The following is an 18,837-nucleotide window of genomic DNA, read 5'->3' on the forward strand; positions in this document are numbered from 1 at the left end:
AGCAGAGAGAGAGAGAGAGAGCAGAGAGAAACGCAAGGAGCTCCTGGTTTAATTATGGAATTAGTCAAGCATGTATAGAAGATTAATTTACTCCATCATGTTATTTATAGACGTTTTACAATGAAAATATTAGTAGGCCTAAAACTGTTTTACTTCGACACGGCAACTTCAGAAGGTGTGTGTGTGTGTGGTGCCCACCTATCTTCTTGTTGCGCTCCTCTCCTCTGTTGTGCATAATGATGGGAGAGTAGATGAAGGGACTCTTAGTGGACATGTTGTTTCCCAGAAGGCCTTTCTGTTTGTGGGGGCGCAGGCTGATGGGCAGGTCCAGCAGCTTCACAGATCTGTAGGAGGGGAGAACCAATTAATCAATCAAATTTGTTTTATAAAGAACCTTCTTACATCAGCAGTTGTCACAAAGTGCTTTACAGATACCCAGCCTAAAACCCTAAAGAACAAGCAATGCAGATGCAGAAGCACAGTGGCTAGGAAAAACTCCCTAAAAGGCAGGGACCTAGTAAGAAAACCTAGAGAGAAACCAGGATCTGAGGGGTGGCCAGTCCTCTTCTGGCTGTGCCAGGGTGGGTAAGAAAACCTAGAGAGAAACCAGGATCTGAGGGGTGGCCAGTCCTCTTCTGGCTGTGCCGGGGTGGGTAAGAAAACCTAGAGAGAAACCAGGATCTGAGGGGTGGCCAGTCCTCTTCTGGCTGTGCCGGGGTGGGTAAGAAAACCTAGAGAGAAACCAGGATCTGAGGGGTGGCCAGTCCTCTTCTGGCTGTGCCGGGGTGGGTAAAAAAACCTAGAGAGAAACCAGGATCTGAGGGGTGGCCAGTCCTCTTCTGGCTGTGCCGGGGTGGGTAAGAAAACCTAGAGAGAAACCAGGATCTGAGGGGTGGCCAGTCCTCTTCTGGCTGTGCCGGGGTGGGTAAGAAAACCTAGAGAGAAACCAGGATCTGAGGGGTGGCCAGTCCTCTTCTGGCTGTGCCGGGGTGGAGATTTAAGAGTACATGTGGCCATTAAGGCCAGATCGTTTGTCAAGACGTTTGTCAAGGGACGGGAGATGGCGAAGGAGCGAAGGAGGCAGAGAGAAAGATAAATAGTTTATTTTATCTCAACAGCCATCTCCATTAAAGGTCCTGAGAGAGAAAATGAGGTGGCTTTTGGCATGGTGACCTGAGCCAATCACACACACACACACACACACACACACACCTCTGCCAATCACATGGCAGCAGAACATAAATCCAGTAGAATTGGTGAATTTCATCCTGAGATTCTTAGCCCAGGCCATTTAATGAGCAAAGCATTCTGGAGGTGTGAATTGGAGCTAGTGGACACAGCACTTATCACCTCTCTGAGTAGCCAGACATTCACCTATCTCCACACTCACACATGAACTGTACAGATTGTCCTCCATCTCTCCTGGCCCTACTAATGGCACTGCCACCACAGAAAGAGGGGGAGATGGATACGGAGAAGATAGAAAACAGGGAGAAAAAGTTCATATAAAAGATAGACAGCATTCTGAGTGGTGTTTTGAGTGAACGTACTGTAACCTAAACACTAAGCTGCCTTTTAAAAGTGCACAATACTATTTTCTTCTCAATAACTAACCTGGCTAAATAAAAGAAATTCACTCAGAATGTATCAATAAAAAATGGCCAACTCAAACAGAAACAATTGACCAACTCCTTCGACCAAAAAGCACAAAGCTTCAGCTCTTTTCAACAGCCAAGCATGGACCACTAAACATGGTGTTGCAAAAACAGCCCCCAGACTAGCCAAGCCAGGCCTAATATTCAAAAGAGCCCCAGACTAGCCAAGCCAGGCCTATTTAACAGTGGTGTTCATTTCTGTTTATATGACTGACTTTTACTGAAACATAAACAAGTCATATTTCACCATAAATACATTTACAAGTAGATGCTTCTGTAAATCAGTGTCATGTAAAATGTGCACTTAGATCTCAAACAGCTATAACTCTGTGTTCTGGGCCAGGGGGGGAGGAGGGAGGACAACAGCTGCATTTCAATCATTACACCACCGTCACAAATACCTGACATTGTTGAGAGGGAGGAAATGTTGTCTATTGATTAATCACGCCACTCAGAGTAGCAGTTACACGATGTTAGAACAGTGTCGTAACTATGACGAGCTCATTGGTACATTGATTAGATCAATCAGAATACGAGTTCAGACAGCAGGGTTGTGTTCATTAGGGCACACCGCAGCAAAGCATTTTGCAATGGAAAACGAGCGTTTCTTATTGGACAAGGTCAGATCGTACGCCCCCATTTCTCTCCGTTTCAAAGCGTTTTCTTCCATTTTGTGCCTAATGATCACGACCCAGAGCACTCACAGCGTTTGACTGACTTGCCTAACAACAAGTTGATGAAAAAGAGCTTTATAAATATGATTGATTGACTGACGTACCTGATTATGGGTAGCTTGGTGAAGGGTACAGGGGGCAGTTTGAGTCCATCAGGCAGGGTGAGAACCTCCATTCCTCCTGGACATTTAGACGTGTAGTTCTCCAGACTCTGAGTCACCTCCTTCTTCTCTGTGGACCAGGGGAGGAAGAGACGAGGGTTAGAAATGGAGAGCACATTATTGATGGCCAGCCTGACCATTTCAAGTCACCAGGAAAAACAATTTCTACAAAGACAAGAGAGTGCTTTTTAGGGCTGACCCCCTTTAGTCGACTGGTCGATTGTTTGGTCGACCAAGGTTTTAGTCGAGCAGTAGCAAAACCAAAATATTTCATGGTGTATAAGACACCTGTCTGATTTGCGCCTGTCTGAGTGGACTGATCCATTGTGGAAGCCGTGGGGATGGCACAGTCCATCACTAAGACATGTGCTACTGAAATTGTATATAGTTATATTACGTAGGAACAATGGTGCAACACTAATAAAAAATAATATTATTTTATAACAAATGTGCTTTCTCCCGCGTTGGATAGCGGTCGCTGTCCTGAAACATCAGTGCGCTGTTGAATTGGTGCCTTTTCCTAGACCATGTTGCTACAGTATGTGCATAATAGCAAAGTTAACCAGCATAATGGTGTTGAGAACAATGCGGCAGAGGCAGCAGCGGAGTTAGGAGAAGAGAAAACAGCACTTGCCTTAATTGTTTAAGAAAAGTGAGGAGAGCGGAAACGCCAACTTAATCAGGTCTATAATCAATGTACCTGACTCTATAAATCATCCATATATATATTTACGGAAATAAGACAGATCCTGCTTCTGTTTGAGTGTTTGTTTAATAGCCTATTGATTCCGTGAGTACCAAGCCTCAGCAACCACAACATGTCGGATAAACAATTTCACAAATTCGGCTGTTTTTAAATCTTTGCTATGCTGTAATAAAGGCTTTACACGTTAAAACAGCCTCTCTGGTATTACTTATAATAATAAATAATAATAATAATAATATGCCATTTAGCAGACGCTTTTATCCAAAGCGACTTACAGTCATGCGTGCATACATTTTTGTGTATGGGTGGTCCCGGGGATCGAACCCACTACCTTGGCGTTACAAGTGCCGTGCTCTACCAGCTGAGCTACAGAGGACCATCTTAAATTTATTTAGTGTTGTTTACACTCTTCCAAATTGTCCGAATTTTTTTATTTATAATAACCCTCCTTTTATTGTTATTTTTACTATTATGATCATCATTATAATAATAAGTAATGTCATTATCATTAGTAGGCTTAGTATAGCAGCCTTGGATAACCACCATCGAGCTGTAGGCCAAAGAGCACATCCTGTTTAGTCTTAATACCATAACTTACTTAAGCCTATATTTCAATACTTATATAGGCTACTCTATCAATCAAACAATCAATCAATCAATCATTCATTCGTTCCTGTAATCACACAGCATATGAGTCATTCATGATTTGAAATGCAACCAAGCATTTTCGTTTTAAAATCAAATAAAACGACCCTTGAATAATTAGCATAAACAATAAATAAAACCGCACCTTTTTGGAAATTGCATTCACGAATGAATGTGAATGTTTTTAGTCTTTGCTGTAATAAAGGCTTTACAGAAAAAAAAAAAAAAACATTACAACAGACTCTCTGGTACGCTTATAATTTTAGTGTTGTTTACATTGTTCCAAATGGTCAGAAAAATGATATTGTAATCTAACAGCACCTGTTTGGCACACATAATATGACGCAGCGCTTACTCCTTACCTTCTTTTTCTTGATTTCTAGTATTTTCCACAACTATTCAAATTTATTCTGCACATCCGACTTCCCCTTTACCTCCTGAGCAACGAGTAAACATTCCCCCATTTCGAGTTTATTTGTCACATCCTCTGCATCCATTTGTGTCATATGTGTTCAGAGTTTGCTACAACCAATTTATTGATGTGATTATGATATGCTATAGGTCAGGCCCTATTGGTCACGTGCATGCAATGCATACATGTGTCACGTAAAGAGAGTAAGGGTTGAGGGAATAGGGAATGTTTTTCCTAAACAAATGAGGGATTTCGGTAACAGAACTTTTCAGTCAGAAATGGCTTTAATTATGTTGCAGGTTCAGCAACATGGACAGCGTGATAAACAATGCTGAAGTTCTGCAGTGGTCACTGCAGCATGGAGGAGAGAGCGTCAACGGGTGCTAGTCACATAGTCACTCGCTGTCATATTTTTTTTAACACAGCGCAGCAAGTCTGAGCACAATCAAATCAATCACGGTCGAACTCCCTCTTGTCATTTGTGTATCTTAATTATTTTATCAAACTGCGCTTAAAAGCATCAGACAAGCTCAGTGCATATAGTTGATTTGATTAAAACGCATACGATGGGTGTATATTCGACTCTCGATCGACCAAGATTTTTGTTTGTTTGTCGGGGACAGCCCTGGTGCTTTTACAGTGTAAGCCATCGTGTGTAAATCACATTATGTGGCACACTTAGTCTTTCCTCACTATTTGAAGTGACCAGTGATCTCTTGCTATAACTAGTGCTAAAGTCTAAGCAGATTACATGGCCCTATAAATTTAATTGAGGATAATAACACAAATAACCCAGCTCCAGCCCAGCCCTCTCTCCAGCCCAGCCCTCTCTCCAGCCCAGCCCTCTCTCCAGCCCAGCCCTCTCTCCAGCCCAGCCCTCTCTCCAGCCCTGTCCTCTCTCCAGCCCTGTCCTCTCTCCAGCCCAGCCCTCTCTCCAGCCCAGCCCTCTCTCCAGCCCAGCCCTCTCTCCAGCCCAGCCCTCTCTCCAGCCCAGCCCTCTCTCCAGCCCTGTCCCTCCTTCGCCATCCTTCAGGTTTTAAGACAGTAGCTGGAACAATAAAAATGTTTACGGCCGTGCTGTATCATCACTCTTAGCCTCGCTGCTTTAGTCGCATACAAACATGTCTCTATGAGTTACTCTGCTGGCTGGGCCTCACACCACAGGGGTGGGCTAAGAGAGACAGAGATATATACAGTGAGGGAAAAAAGTATTTGATCCCACTGACAAAGAAATGATCAGTCTATAATTTTTATGGTAGGTTTATTTGAACAGTGAGAGACAGAATAACAACAACAAAATCCAGAAAAACGCATGTCAAAAATGTTATAAATTGATTTGCATTTTAATGAGGGAAATAAGTATTTGAACCCCTCTCAATCAGAAAGATGTCTGGCTCCCAGGTGTCTTTTATACAGGTAATGAGCTGAGATTAGGAGCACACTCTTAAAGGGAGTGCTCCTAATCTCAGCTTGTTACCTGTATAAAAGACACCTCCTCACAGAAGCAATCAATCAATCAGATTACAAACTCTCCACCATGGCCAAGACCAAAGAGCTCTCCAAGGATGTCAGGGACAAGATTGTAGACCTACACAAGGCTGGAAGGGGCTACAAAACCATCGGCAAGCAGTTTGGTGAGAAGGTGGCAACAGTTGATACAATTATTCGCAAATGGAAGAAACACAAAAGACCTGTCAATCTCCCTCGGCCTGGGGCTCCATGCAAGATCTCACCTCGTGGAGTTGCAATGATCATGAGAATGGTGAGGAATCAGCCCAGAACTACACGGGAGGATCTTGTCAATGATCTCAAGGCAGCTGGGACCATAGTCCCCAAGAAAACAATCGGTAACACACTACGCCGTGAAGGACTGAAATCCTGCAGCGCCGGCAAGGTCCCCCTGCTCAAGAAAGCACATATACAGGCCCGTCTGAAGTTTGCCAATGAACATCTGAATGATTCAGAGGAGAACTGGGTGAAAGTGTTGTGGTCAGATGAGACCAAAATCAAGCTCTTTGGCATCAACTCAACTCGCCGTGTTTGGAGGAGGAGGAATGCTGCCTATGACCCCAAGAACACCATCCCCACCGTCAAACATGGAGGTGGAAACATTATGCTTTGGGGGTGTGTTTCTGCAAATGGGACAGGACAACTTCACCGCATCAAAGGGACGATGGACGGGGCCATGTACCGTCAAATCTTGGGTGAGAACCTCCTTCCCTCAGCCAGGGCATTGAAAATGGGTATTCCAGCATGACAATGACCCAAAACACACAGCCAAGGCAACAAAGGAGTGGCTCAAGAAGAAGCATATTAAGGTCCTGGAGTGGCCTAGCCAGTCTCCAGACCTTAATCCCATAGAAAATCTGTGGAGGGAGCTGAAGGTTAGAGTTGCCAAACGTCAGCCTCGAAACCTTAATGACTTGGAGAAGATCTGCAAAGATGAGTGGGACAAAATCCCTCCTGAGATGTGTGCAAACCTGGTGGCCAACTACAAGAAACGTCTGACCTCTGTGATTACCAACAAGGGTTTTGCCACCAAGTACTAAGTCATGTTTTGCAGAGGGGTCAAATACTTATTTCCTTCATTAAAATGCAAATCAATTCATAACATTTTTGACATGCGTTTTTCTGGATTTTTTTGTTGTTATTCTGTCTCTCACTGTTCAAATAAACCTACCATTAAAATTATAGACTGATCATGTCTTTGTCAGTGGGCAAACGTACAAAATCAGCAGGGGATCAAATACTTTTTTCCCCTCACTGTACATATATACACTCCAACCAAGCTCCTGGATAGGCTACTTCTCAGTTTCCCACTGACGGCCACAAAATGATGAGCCTGAGCAACAGAGCAGCACAGACAGATTGACAGAACATACTGCGGTCCAGATCCAGGCAGACATGTCCTTTAGACATAGGTCTTTGAGGAGAGTAAATCTGATAGACTGAAGAGCAGAGCAGTGTCAGGAAACAGAACATCACCTTGATACAATCTCAGAGTCAGACTGCCATTATTGAAAACCTGTTTCAACCTGTTTTTACAAAGCAAATTAAGGTCTAAAAGGGATGTTAAAGCCTTCTGTTCATTATAAGTCGAGTCACATTCAGTGTTGTGTGTTTGCAGTGTTGGGAAGTGTCTTAACGATAATGGTTGAACAAGCAGAGAAATGCTGCATGCAGCATATAAAACAGCCTGGAGGTAGAAATTGACTTATGTAAGGCTTTGAGTATTGTTGCTGGTAGTACATTTCGACCACAGCGGTCCCCCGTTTACCTGTCTGGCTGTCTACCGCTCTCCCTGCCGGTCATGAGCAACTTAAAATTATTCCTAAACCTGCATGGAGTCAATTGTATTTGGAAGCCCAGGTAACATAGTCTAACAGTAGAAACATGGAGAGTTGAAGGACAGACAGTGAAGGACAAAAACTCTGTATCGATTCTCATTTTGGGATGATGTGAGGTAAACACTACCTTTGAAGAGCTCACTGCAGCATTCCACAAACCTCCCTCTCTCCCCCTCTCTCTCCCGCTCTCTCCCCCTCTCTCTCCCGCTCTGCCGCTCTCTCCCAGTTCTGCTTTCTATCTGCGACCCCCCCAACCCAAAATATAGCTGCTTTTCTACTCCAGTTCAATTCCTGTGGGGAATCGATTCAACTCACTTTCGCTTGAAGAGTTTTGAGAGCAGAATGTGACTAAACAAGTAAACATTACTGGAAATTAAACGTTTGCCATCAATTAGTATGTCAGTCCATCAGTCAGCAGAGAAATAAGCAATTAAATAAATAAGCATAAGCTTTGGAAGACTTGAGAGCAAAAACTAAATAATCGGAGTTCACAGATTTAAAATAGGCCCACATCAATTAAATAGCCTGATCACATGATTTGCCTCTCCAAAATCTAAATACATATTAATAAATGCAGTCAGACAGATAAAAACTACAGTGTAATATGTATTTTTCCATCTAACCTGCAGACCATACATTATCAACCCCCCGACTGGGTGGAGGCCAGAAACAGAGCCGACAACTGGCAAGGCTATAAATAAAGTAAACGCTGCCTCCTCCACTTTACTGCTCACATTGAGTAATGCACCACTGCACTGCACAGGTAGTGAGGAGAATCAATACATTCTGGCATTTACTGGGCTCAGTGACACAGACTCCATAACAGAGGTAACAACTCATCTTCCCAGAGACGTAAAGATAAAACATTGTTTTCCTTTTGTCTTTTCACCAAAAACACAGAACACATAACTTTAATTAGGCCTAAAGTGATGAATAGAGAAGTATTTAAAACTTAAGTTAATATATTATTTAGTACAAGTCCACATAAATCAACTCATCAAGGAAAACAAGGCAAAACAGATTCAAGACTCATAAATTCTTCATTCATTCTTACGTAACAGGTTCAACTTTCTTAAACTTTGAACATGTCCCTAAATGACACCGATATGACTATCATTTCTCAGTTCCTCCGCTCATTTTGAAGACAAACCCCTACATTTCCATCCAAAGCAGCAGCAGATCAGTAGCCGATGGTGTGGTACTGTAGAGAGGACCCCTGGTGATGACTTTGAAATGTTTTAACATTCTTTGAGAGGCCTCTTAACTGACTGAGACTCTAGTGGGAGAGAGAGAAGAGAGACTGGGACTTCAAATACATCCTGACAGTAGTAGCAGTCTCAATAAAACATAGAGGGAGATTCTGCCAACTGTCACTGAAGATGATGGACTGCCCCCGCCGTGTTGGATGTGATGGAAGTGCTGACAGAATACAAACTGAAATGAATGTCAAATTAATTACGGAAATTTGATTTATTTATTGTTTTGGGTGCAGGGGTGTTTACAAGGAGAAGTCAACTGCAATGACATTACTGCATGCATATTGCAGGCGAAAAACCTAGCCTCATCTTAAACACAGTTAACCAGACTACTACACTAGAAAATTGAATGTGGGTGGGAAACTCGCAAAAACTGACAACAGACTTAGAAAATATGTATGTTTACTTCAGTGTACTGAGATGGAATGAGTGAGTGGGCATCTTATGTGACTGAGTATCTACGGAAATCAGGAGGGAGTCTGAGTGCCTGGGGCTTTCAAGCAACTCCATCAACATGTTCAGTTCATAATGTTGATGTTTACTTCAAGTTCACACTAAAGCTAGCCAGGAACTTGTATACTGTAAGTTACTGTTGTGTACTATTCATAGACATAGAATTACTAGAACGGGATTTCTATTGGTCTGAGGGGCTATACCCATTCTAGTCATTATATTTCTAAGATTCCCAACTCCTAAACTGATTAAACCGCCTCCAAACCACACTGGGTTCAAATACAATCTAATTTTATTCATCACATACACCGAATACAACTGGTATAGACTTTAGAGTGAAATGCTTGCTTACGAACCTTTCCCAACGATAAATAAAATATGAACTAACACAAGAGGAATAAAATAAAATGCACAAGAATGGAGCTATATACAGGGAGTATCAGTCAGTACCAGATCAATGTGCAGAGGTACAAGGTACTTGAGGGAGATATGTACATGAAGGCAGGGTAAAGTGACTAGGCATCCGGATAGATAATAATACGAGTAAAATAAAGAACAGAGTAGCAGCAGCAAATGATGATTGTAACAGTGTGTGTGTGTGTGTGTGTGTGTGTGTGTGTGTGTGTGTGTGTGTGTGTGTGTGTGTGTGTGTGTGTGTGTGTGTGTGTGTGTGTGTGTGTGTGTGTGTGCGTGTGTATGTGTGTTTGTGTTGGTGTGTGTGTGTGTTATGTGTGTGCATATGTAGTGTATGTGAATGTGTGAGAGTTTTGTGTGGGAGTGACAGTGTAGTGTGTGTGTGTGTGTGTGTGTGTGTATGTGTATATATATATATATATATATATATAAAGTCTAGTGAGTGTGTGTAGGGTCAGTGCAAGATAGAGTCAGTGCAGCTAATTAATTGACTATTTAGCACTCTGGCGATTTAGCAGTCTTATGGCTTGGGGGTAGAAGCTGCCTCGGAGCCTGTTGGTCCGAGAGTCGATGCTCCGGTACTGTTTGACGGACTGTAGCAGAGTGAATAGTCTGTGGCTTGGGTGGCTGGAGTCTTTGGCAATTTTTCAGGCCTTCCTCTGACACCGCTTGATATTGTGACAGGGAGCTTGTCCCCAGTGATGTACTGGGCTGTCCACACCACCCACTGTAGCGCTTTGCAGTCAAGGGCGGTGCAATTGCCACATCAAGCGGTGATGCAGCCAGTCAAGATGCTCTTGATGGTGCAGCTGTATAACTTTTTGAGGATCTGAGGGCCCATGCCAAATCTTTTCAGCCTCCTGAGCGAGAAGAGACGCTGCCGTGCACTCTTAACGACTGTGCGGGTGTGTGTGGGCCATGTTAAGTCCTTAGTGATGTGGACGACAAGAACTTGAAGCTCTCGACCCGCTCCACAACAGCCCTGTCAATGTGGATGGGGGCGTGCTGTCCCCTTTTTCTCCTATAGTCCACAATCAGCTCCTTGGTCTTACTGACGTTGACGGAGAGGTTGTTGTCCTGGCACCACACTGCTAAGTCTCTGACCTCCTCCCTGTAGGCAGGCTCATCGCCGTCAGTGATCAGGCCTACCACCATCATGTTATCAGCAAACTTGATGATGGTGTGTGAGTAATGCGGTGTGTGAGTCTTGCGTGGCCACACAGTCGTGGGAGAACAGGGAGTACAGGAGAGACTGAGCACACACCCGAGGGGCCCCCGTGTTGAAGGTCAGCGTGGCGGATGTGTTGTTGCCTACCCTCACCAACTGGGGCCGGTCCGTCAGGAAGTCCAGGATCCAGTTGCAGAGGGAGGGGTTCAGTCCCAGGGTCCCTAGCTTGGTGATGAGCTTGGAGGGGACTATGGTGTTGAACTCTGAGCTGTAGTCTATGAACAGCATTCTCACAGTTATTTCCCCTCTTGTCCAGGTGAGGGAGGTCAATGTGAAGTGCAACTGAGACTGCGTCATCTGTGGATCTGTTGGGGCGGTATGCGAATTGGAGTGGGTCTAGGGTGTCTGGGATGATGGTGTTGATGTGTGTCATGACCAGCCTTTCAAAGCATTTCATAATTACATATGTGAGTTCTACAGGGTGATAGACATTTAGGCAGGTTATATTGGAGCTCTTGGGAACAGGGACAATGGTGGTCAGCTTGAAACATGTTGGGATTACAGACTGGGACAAGGAGAGATTGAATATGTCTGTGAAGACACCTGCCAGCTGGTCTGCGCATGCTCTGAGAACGCGCCCTGGTATTCCGCCTTGTGGTTGTTAACTTAAACATTTTGCTCACATCGGCCACACACAGTGTTATATTCCTCAAAGTGAGCATAAAAGGCATTTAGCTTGTTTGGGAGTTCTGCATCGCTGGGCAACTCATGACTGAGTTTCCCTTAGTAATCCGTTATCGTCTGCAATCCCCGCCACATACGACGAGCGTAGTAGCTGGTGTAATAAGATTCCACCTTCCTCCTATATTGTCCTTTTGCATGTTTGATGTCTCGTCAGAGGTCTTAGAGGGATTTCTTGTATGTGTCCATGTCCGTGTCCCGTTCATTGTAAGCGGTAGCTCTGGTATGGATACGTTCTTATAGTCACTGTGGAGACGACATTGTCTATGCACTTATTGATGAAGCCTGTGACTGTTGTTTTAAACTCCTTACAGTTATCAGATGAATCCCGGAACATATCCCAGTCTGTACTAGCAAAACAGTCTTGTAGCCTTGTGTCTGCTTCGTCCGACCACTTTCATACTGAGCGCATCACTGGTACTTCCTGTTTGAGCTTTTGTTTGTAAACAGGAAGCAGGAGAATGGAGTCATGGTCAGATTGCCGAAGGGAGGATCTTGTATGCTTTTCTGTGGGTAGAATAAAAGTGGTCTAGTGTTCTACCGCCCCTAGTGGCGCAGGAGACGTGTTGGTAGAAGTAAGGTATGACGGTTTTAAGTCTCCCCGCGTTAAAGTCTCCGCCCACTAGAAACTCTGCCTCTGGTAGAGCGGTTTCTTGTTTGTTTATTGCCCTATACAGTTCGTTGAGTGCCAGAGTGGTGATAGCTTCTGGAAGAATGTAGACATCTGTAATAATTACGGATGAGAACTCTCTTTGGGTCTGCAGCTTACCATGAGGTATTCTATGTAAGGTGAGCAAAAGCTTGAGATTTCCTTCAAACTTGAAGCAGCACACCAATTGTTATTTATGAAAAACACATATTTTCCCGAAGCCGCCGCCGTCCGATCCTGCTGCTGAATGGAGAATCCACCGAGTACTACGTGCATGGCGCAATCATCCAGCAATGTTTCAATAAGACATAATATTGCAGTCTCTACAATAGGAGACTCAAAACGAAAGGTTTGAGTTGCCCTAACTCTCACCCCTCCACGTGGCGATATGGATGTGCAAATTACAGTGGGACTGCAAGAGAGACCAAACTAATACCTGGAGATATTAATACTGTAGATACTACTATTTTTGGGATACATTGACGCTGTCATTCTCAGATCACGGTCACGGATATCCTAAATGAAGCATGTACGAGTGAACATTGGGGAATACCTGAATAAATAATTGAGAGAGGAGACAGCAAAAGGGTAAAATGACTTGTGAAGTGGCCATTTTTAAATGTTCACCTCTGATGATTCAGGAGAAAGTACAATCAATTATCTGGGACTAGTAAACCAGATATAGAAACACAGCATGGACTACTGTTAGGCTAGTTCTGCTGCGATGAAACGATAAGCTTCAGATTAGGCTCAAGTAGTCTTTAATTGCCATTTCTGCCACGATAAACTTCAGCTAACGCTATTCATTTTAACAACTGTTTCTAAAAAAATAAATAGGTCTCAATATAGATAAGAGCCTGCAAGCTTCTGATCTGAAGCCTAGTTTCCAAGCCACAACACAGCCAACTAGTAAAATATTGATTGTAACCTCCTGTCCCTGATACAGTTGAACTACCCCCACTAGCGATGGGGGAAAAACATCGATACAGTTACATATCGGGATATTATTTATGACAATATATTGTGTCGTATTATTTTTGACAATATATTGTGTCGTATTGTTTTGACAATATCACAATATTATTTTTGCGCTAGTTGGATGTCTGTACCTGCGCCATAACTCCAGTTTATTTCCTTCATAGCTTGTTCTCCATCTTCTTTTTAACCAGTTAAATTTAACTAAATGTAATCGAAAAAGTCATCTATGTAATCCCCAAAAGTAATTATTTATAATGAGAGGGCCGTAAAGAATAACTAGTAATACTCAAAGGTTAAAATCTCACCTTTCTGGTAAAAATAGTTACATTGCTGAGGTGTAGTCACCTTTGAGGACACAAGCTCAAGTACACAGCACAAATATGATAAAAATATGTTCAACAAAACTGTATGAATAAGGCTTGAAATGACTTATGCTTTCTAAATATAGCATATTCTAATTATAAAACGACTAAGCTTTCACCTTCCTTATAACCGTAAAATACATATTTGTACGTTTAGTGTTAGAGAAAATGTGGTCTCTCGATCAAAACTTCTGCCCTCATCGCTGTGGAAGTCTCACAGAGCTCTAGCTTGGCTTCCTGAACTCGTTAGGAACACACCATTCATCTCATATTAACCTTGTCCGTCTATGACAAACAGAAAATGTTTTTTGTTTAAAATCTATGAATTATTTTAGATTAATGGCTATAATTCGATCTCTGAAAGTGCTATCGTGATGAAACCACTCTATCCTGGTGCTCTGAATGCAGGCATATGCTTTGTCTGTGGCTGTGATGTAGGGTTCAGCCATGAGTTGGACAGTCAGAAGAGTGAATGAATGGTAGGAGGGACATCCCAGCTTCAAGTGGTTTCAGATTTCACATCCTACGTCACACAGGCTGAGAAAAGAATACTACTGTGTCCGTGGGAACCAGGGCTATCGATCAGCGCAAGCCATTTCTATTGACACCGTAGATCGATCGATTTATAAGTGACCATTTCGGTTGGAATCGGTCCCAGAACAACGCAGGTCCCCAAAACACGGGACCTTACATCTAAGAGGCTTTAAATAGGGAGCCAATTTGTTTTCAGCACTTTAATTCCCATGACTGATCAGAACTACACTACATGACCAAAAGTATGTGGACACCTGCTCGTCGAACATCTCATTCCAAAATCAGGGGTTTAATATGGAGTTGGTCCCCCACTTTGCTGCTATAACAGCCTCCAGTCTTCTGGGAAGGCTTTTCACCAGATGTTGGAACATTGCTGCGGGGACTTGCTTCCATTTACCCACAAGAGCATTAGTGAGGTCGGGCACTGATGTTGGGCGATTAGGCCTGGCTCGCAGTCGTTCCAATTCATCCCAAAGGTGTTTGATGGGGTTGAGGTCAGGGCTCTGTGCAGGCCAGTCAAGTTCTTCCACACTGATCTCGACAAACCATTTGTGTATGGACCTCACTTTGTACACGGGGGCATTGTCATGCTGAAACAGGAAAGGGCCTTCCCCAAACTGAAGCCACAAAGTCGGAAGCACAGAATCGTCTAGAATGTCATTGCATGCTGTAGCGTTAAGATTTCCCTTCACTGGAACTAAGGGGCCTAGCCTGCACCACGAAAAACAGCCCCAGACCATTATTCCTCCTCCACCAAACTTTACAGTTGGCACTATGCATTGGGGCAGGTAGCGTTCTCTTGGCATCCGCTGAACTCAGACTCGTCCGTCGGACTGCCAGATGGTGAAGAGTGATTCATCACTCCAGAGAACGCATTTCCACTGCTCCAGAGTTCAATGGCAGCGAGCTTTACTCCACTCCAGCCAACGCTTGGCATTGCGCATGATGACCTTATGCTTGTGTGTGGCTGCTCGGCCATGGAAACCTATTTTATGAAGCTCCCAACGAACAGTTCTTGTGCTGACATTGCTTCCTGAGGCAGTTTGGAACTTGGTAGTGAGTGTTGCAACCGAGGACAGACGATTTTTACGCGCTACGCGCTTCAGCACTCGGGGGTTCCGTTCTGTGAGCTTGTATGGCATGCCACTTCGTGGCTGAGCCGTTGTTGCTCCTAGACGTTTCCACTTCACAATAACAGCACTTACAGTTGACCGGGGCAGCACTAGCAGGGCAGAAATTTGACAAACTGACTTATTGGAAAGGTGGCATCCTATGACTGTGCCATGTTGAAAGTCAATGAGCTCTTCAGTAAGGTAATTCTACTGCCAATGTTTGTCTATGGAGATTGCATGGCTGTGTGCTCGATTTTATACACCTGTCAGCAAAGGGTGTGGCTGAAATAGCCGAGTCCACTAATCTGAAGGGATGTCCACATACTTTTGTATATATTGTGTAGTTTTCTCACGGCTCTCTCTTGTCCCTCTGCAACAGACATACTGTATGGTGAGCAATATGTTTGGAACATCGAATCGCAATACATATAGAATCATGAGAATCGCAATACATATCAGCACCTACAGTGCCTTCAGAAATTATTCATACCCCTTGACCAATTCCACATTTTGTTGTGTTACAGCCTGAATTCAAAATTGATTAAATCTTCTTTTTTTTACTCATCTGCACACAATACTCCATAATGACAAAGTGAAAACATGTTTTTAGACATTTTTCCAAATTTATTTTAAATACAGAAATATCTAATTTACATAAGTATTCACACCCTTGAGTCAATACATATTAAAATCACATTTGGCAGTGATTACAGCTGTGAGTCTTTCTGTGTAAGTCTATGAGAGGTTTGCACACCTGGACTTTCAAGTCTTGCCATAGATTTTCATGCCGATTTACAGTATATCAAAACTGTAACCCGGCCACTCAAGAACATTCAGTCTTTTTGGTAAGCAAATCCAGTGTAGATTTGGCCTTGTGTTTTAGGTTATTTTCCTCTGAAAGGTGAATTAATCTCCCAGTGTCTGGTGGAAAGCAGACTGAACCAGGTTTTCCTCTAGGATTTTGCCTGTGCTTAACTCCATTCCGTTTATTTTTTATCCTGAAAAACTTCCCAATCCTTAACGATTACAAGCATACCCATAACATGATGCAGCCACCACTATGCTTGAAAATATGGAGAGTGATACTCAGTAATGTGTTGTTTTGGATTTGCCCCAAACATAACACTTTGTATTCAGGACAAAGTTAATTGACTTGCCAAATGTTTTGCAGTATTACTTTAGTAACTTGTTGCAAACAGGATTCATGTTTTGGAATATGTTTATTCTGTACAGGCTTACTTCTTTTCACTCTGTCAAGGTGGTTAGTATTGTGGTGTAACTACAATGTTGTTGATCCATCCTCAGTTTTCTCCTATCACAGCCATTAAACTCTGTAACTATTTAAAGTCTCCCTTGGCCTCATGGTGAAATCCATGAGCGGTTTCCTTCATCTCCGGCAACTGAGTTCGGAAGGACGCCTGTGTCTTTGTAGTGACTGGGTGTATTGATACACCATCCAAAGTGTAATTAATAACGTCACCATGCTCAAAGGGATATAGAATGTCAGCTTCTTCTTTTTTTTTATCTACCATTGGAAAACCTCCCTGGTCTGTGTGGTTGAATCTGTGTTTGAAATTCACTGCTCGACTGAGGGACCTTACAGATAACTGTAATCATACAAAAATCATGTTAAACACTATTATTGCACACAGAGTGAGTCAATGCAACTTATTATGTGACTTATTAAGCACATTTCTACTCCTGAACTTATTTAGGCTTGCCATAGCAATGGGGTTGAATACTTATATCGTGAGGTCCCTGGCATTTCCCAGCCTTCACCCCCACACGCTTTACTTATCTCTTCCTCCCTTCATCCCATGCAGTCCTGAAGCTTTTGTGATGTCACTAGAGGAAAAATGACACGCTACCTCTTTCTCTTCCTATTGCTCACTCTCTCTACCTCTCTTCGCCCTCTCCCAGGCAGGGTGACACAGTGGTAACGTTAATGAGCTTGGCGTGATCACCTTCTCCTGAACCCATCTCTCTCCCTTTCCCTCACTCTCCTAAGCCAGAGACATTAAGCAGTTATCTTCACTCCCTGCCACTCTACAAAGGCCCAGCTTAAATAAAACTTTTGAGTTATGTTTTTTAATGTCACCGACGGGGACTTGAAAAGGCACTACTACCTCAAGACAGACCTTTGAAAGTGTCGGCCCTGAAATTCAAAGCCCTGGCATTTCCTTTCCCCGGGAGCTTCTGCTGTGACATTAAATGGGAGGACTAAACGGGAGGACAGCAATGTGCTTAAAGGAGAAACTGGAGTCGATATTCATTTACAGGGGTTGACTTCTAAGACTTGAATTGTCTTGGTCATATACTGTGTCGTGTACTATCGGTCACATACTGTACCACGATGTTGAGGGACAGAACAAATTCCTTGGTTGTGCACCTGTGTAGAAAAACAGCCCCTCTCTCATACCCAAACCCCAGGGCCTCACCAGGGGCCTCATGTATCAAGGTGCGTGCACAAAAAAAGAGATGCACACATGCGCCAGTTTTCCCGCAAAGGTTGATAATTATACATTTTGAACTTGACGGAAAAGTGTGTGCATCTCCACACAAATCTCAAATCATTACATTTTACATTTTACATTTTAGTCATTTAGCAGACGCTCTTATCCAGAGCGACTTACAGGAGCAATTAGGGTTAAGTGCCTTGCTCAAGGGCACATTTACGTCATTTAGCAGACGCTCTTATCCAGAGCGACTTACAAATTGGTGCATTCACCCTATAGCCAGTGGGATAACCACTTTACAATTATACTTTTTTTTTTTTTTTTTTTTTTTTGGGGGGGGGGGGGAGTGGTAGAATGATTACTTTATCCTATCCCAGGTGTTCCTTAAAGAGGTGGGGTTTCAAATGTCTCTGGAAGGTGGTGAGTGACTCCGCTGTCCTGGCGTCGTGAGGGAGCTTGTTCCACCATTGGGGTGCCAGAGCAGCGAACAGCTTTGACTGGGCTGAGCGGGAACTATGCTTCCGCAGAGGAAGGGGAGCCAGCAGGCCAGAGGTGGATGAACGCAATGCCCTCGCCTGGGTGTAGGGACTGATCAGAGCCTGAAGGTACGGAGGTGCTGTTCCCCTCACTGCTCCATAGGCAAGCACCATGGTCTTGTAACGGATGCGAGCTTCAACTGGAAGCCAGTGGAGTGTGCGGAGGAGGGGGGTGACGTGAGAGAACTTGGGAAGGTTGAACACCAGACGGGCTGCGGCATTCTGGATGAGTTGTAGGGGTTTAATGGCACAGGCAGGGAGCCCAGCCAACAGCGAGTTGCAGTAATCCAGACGGGAGATGACAAGTGCCTGGATTAGGACCTGTGCCGCTTCCTGTGTAAGGCAGGGTCGAACTCTCCGAATGTCTCCGAAAATCATGCGTGCGCACAACTTCTAGTTGATGATCAACTCTATGCAAGCAAATTGGCTATTGTTCTTTTGGGGGAAATGGAGGTGTTTGATGCACGGGAATGATAATAATGGTAAGCTCATTAAAACATTGGCCTAATGATAAAACAGATGAATTTGCCGTTGGTAAGAAGATCGCATAGCAGAATGTCGTCTAATATGTTTATTTT

The 18,837-nt window shown here is 43.6% G+C and overlaps 1 protein-coding gene across 2 annotated transcripts in view; it reads right to left on the bottom strand.

Annotated features, from left to right (window-relative positions):
* The window catches only part of LOC121586524 (trafficking protein particle complex subunit 9-like), a 349,081-nt gene that overhangs the window by 305,143 nt on the left and 25,101 nt on the right, over positions 1-18,837 (bottom strand). For both annotated transcript variants that reach the window (XM_041903274.2, XM_041903273.2), the window contains 2 exons: positions 2,434-2,560; positions 199-344 (listed from right to left, as the gene is read on the bottom strand). In XM_041903274.2, the coding sequence (XP_041759208.1) occupies positions 199-344; positions 2,434-2,560 (273 nt within the window). The remainder of the gene's footprint in view (positions 1-198; positions 345-2,433; positions 2,561-18,837) is intronic.

This window comes from Coregonus clupeaformis, chromosome 17 (assembly GCF_020615455.1).
Source record: "Coregonus clupeaformis isolate EN_2021a chromosome 17, ASM2061545v1, whole genome shotgun sequence".
Classification (NCBI taxonomy): domain Eukaryota; kingdom Metazoa; phylum Chordata; class Actinopteri; order Salmoniformes; family Salmonidae; genus Coregonus; species Coregonus clupeaformis.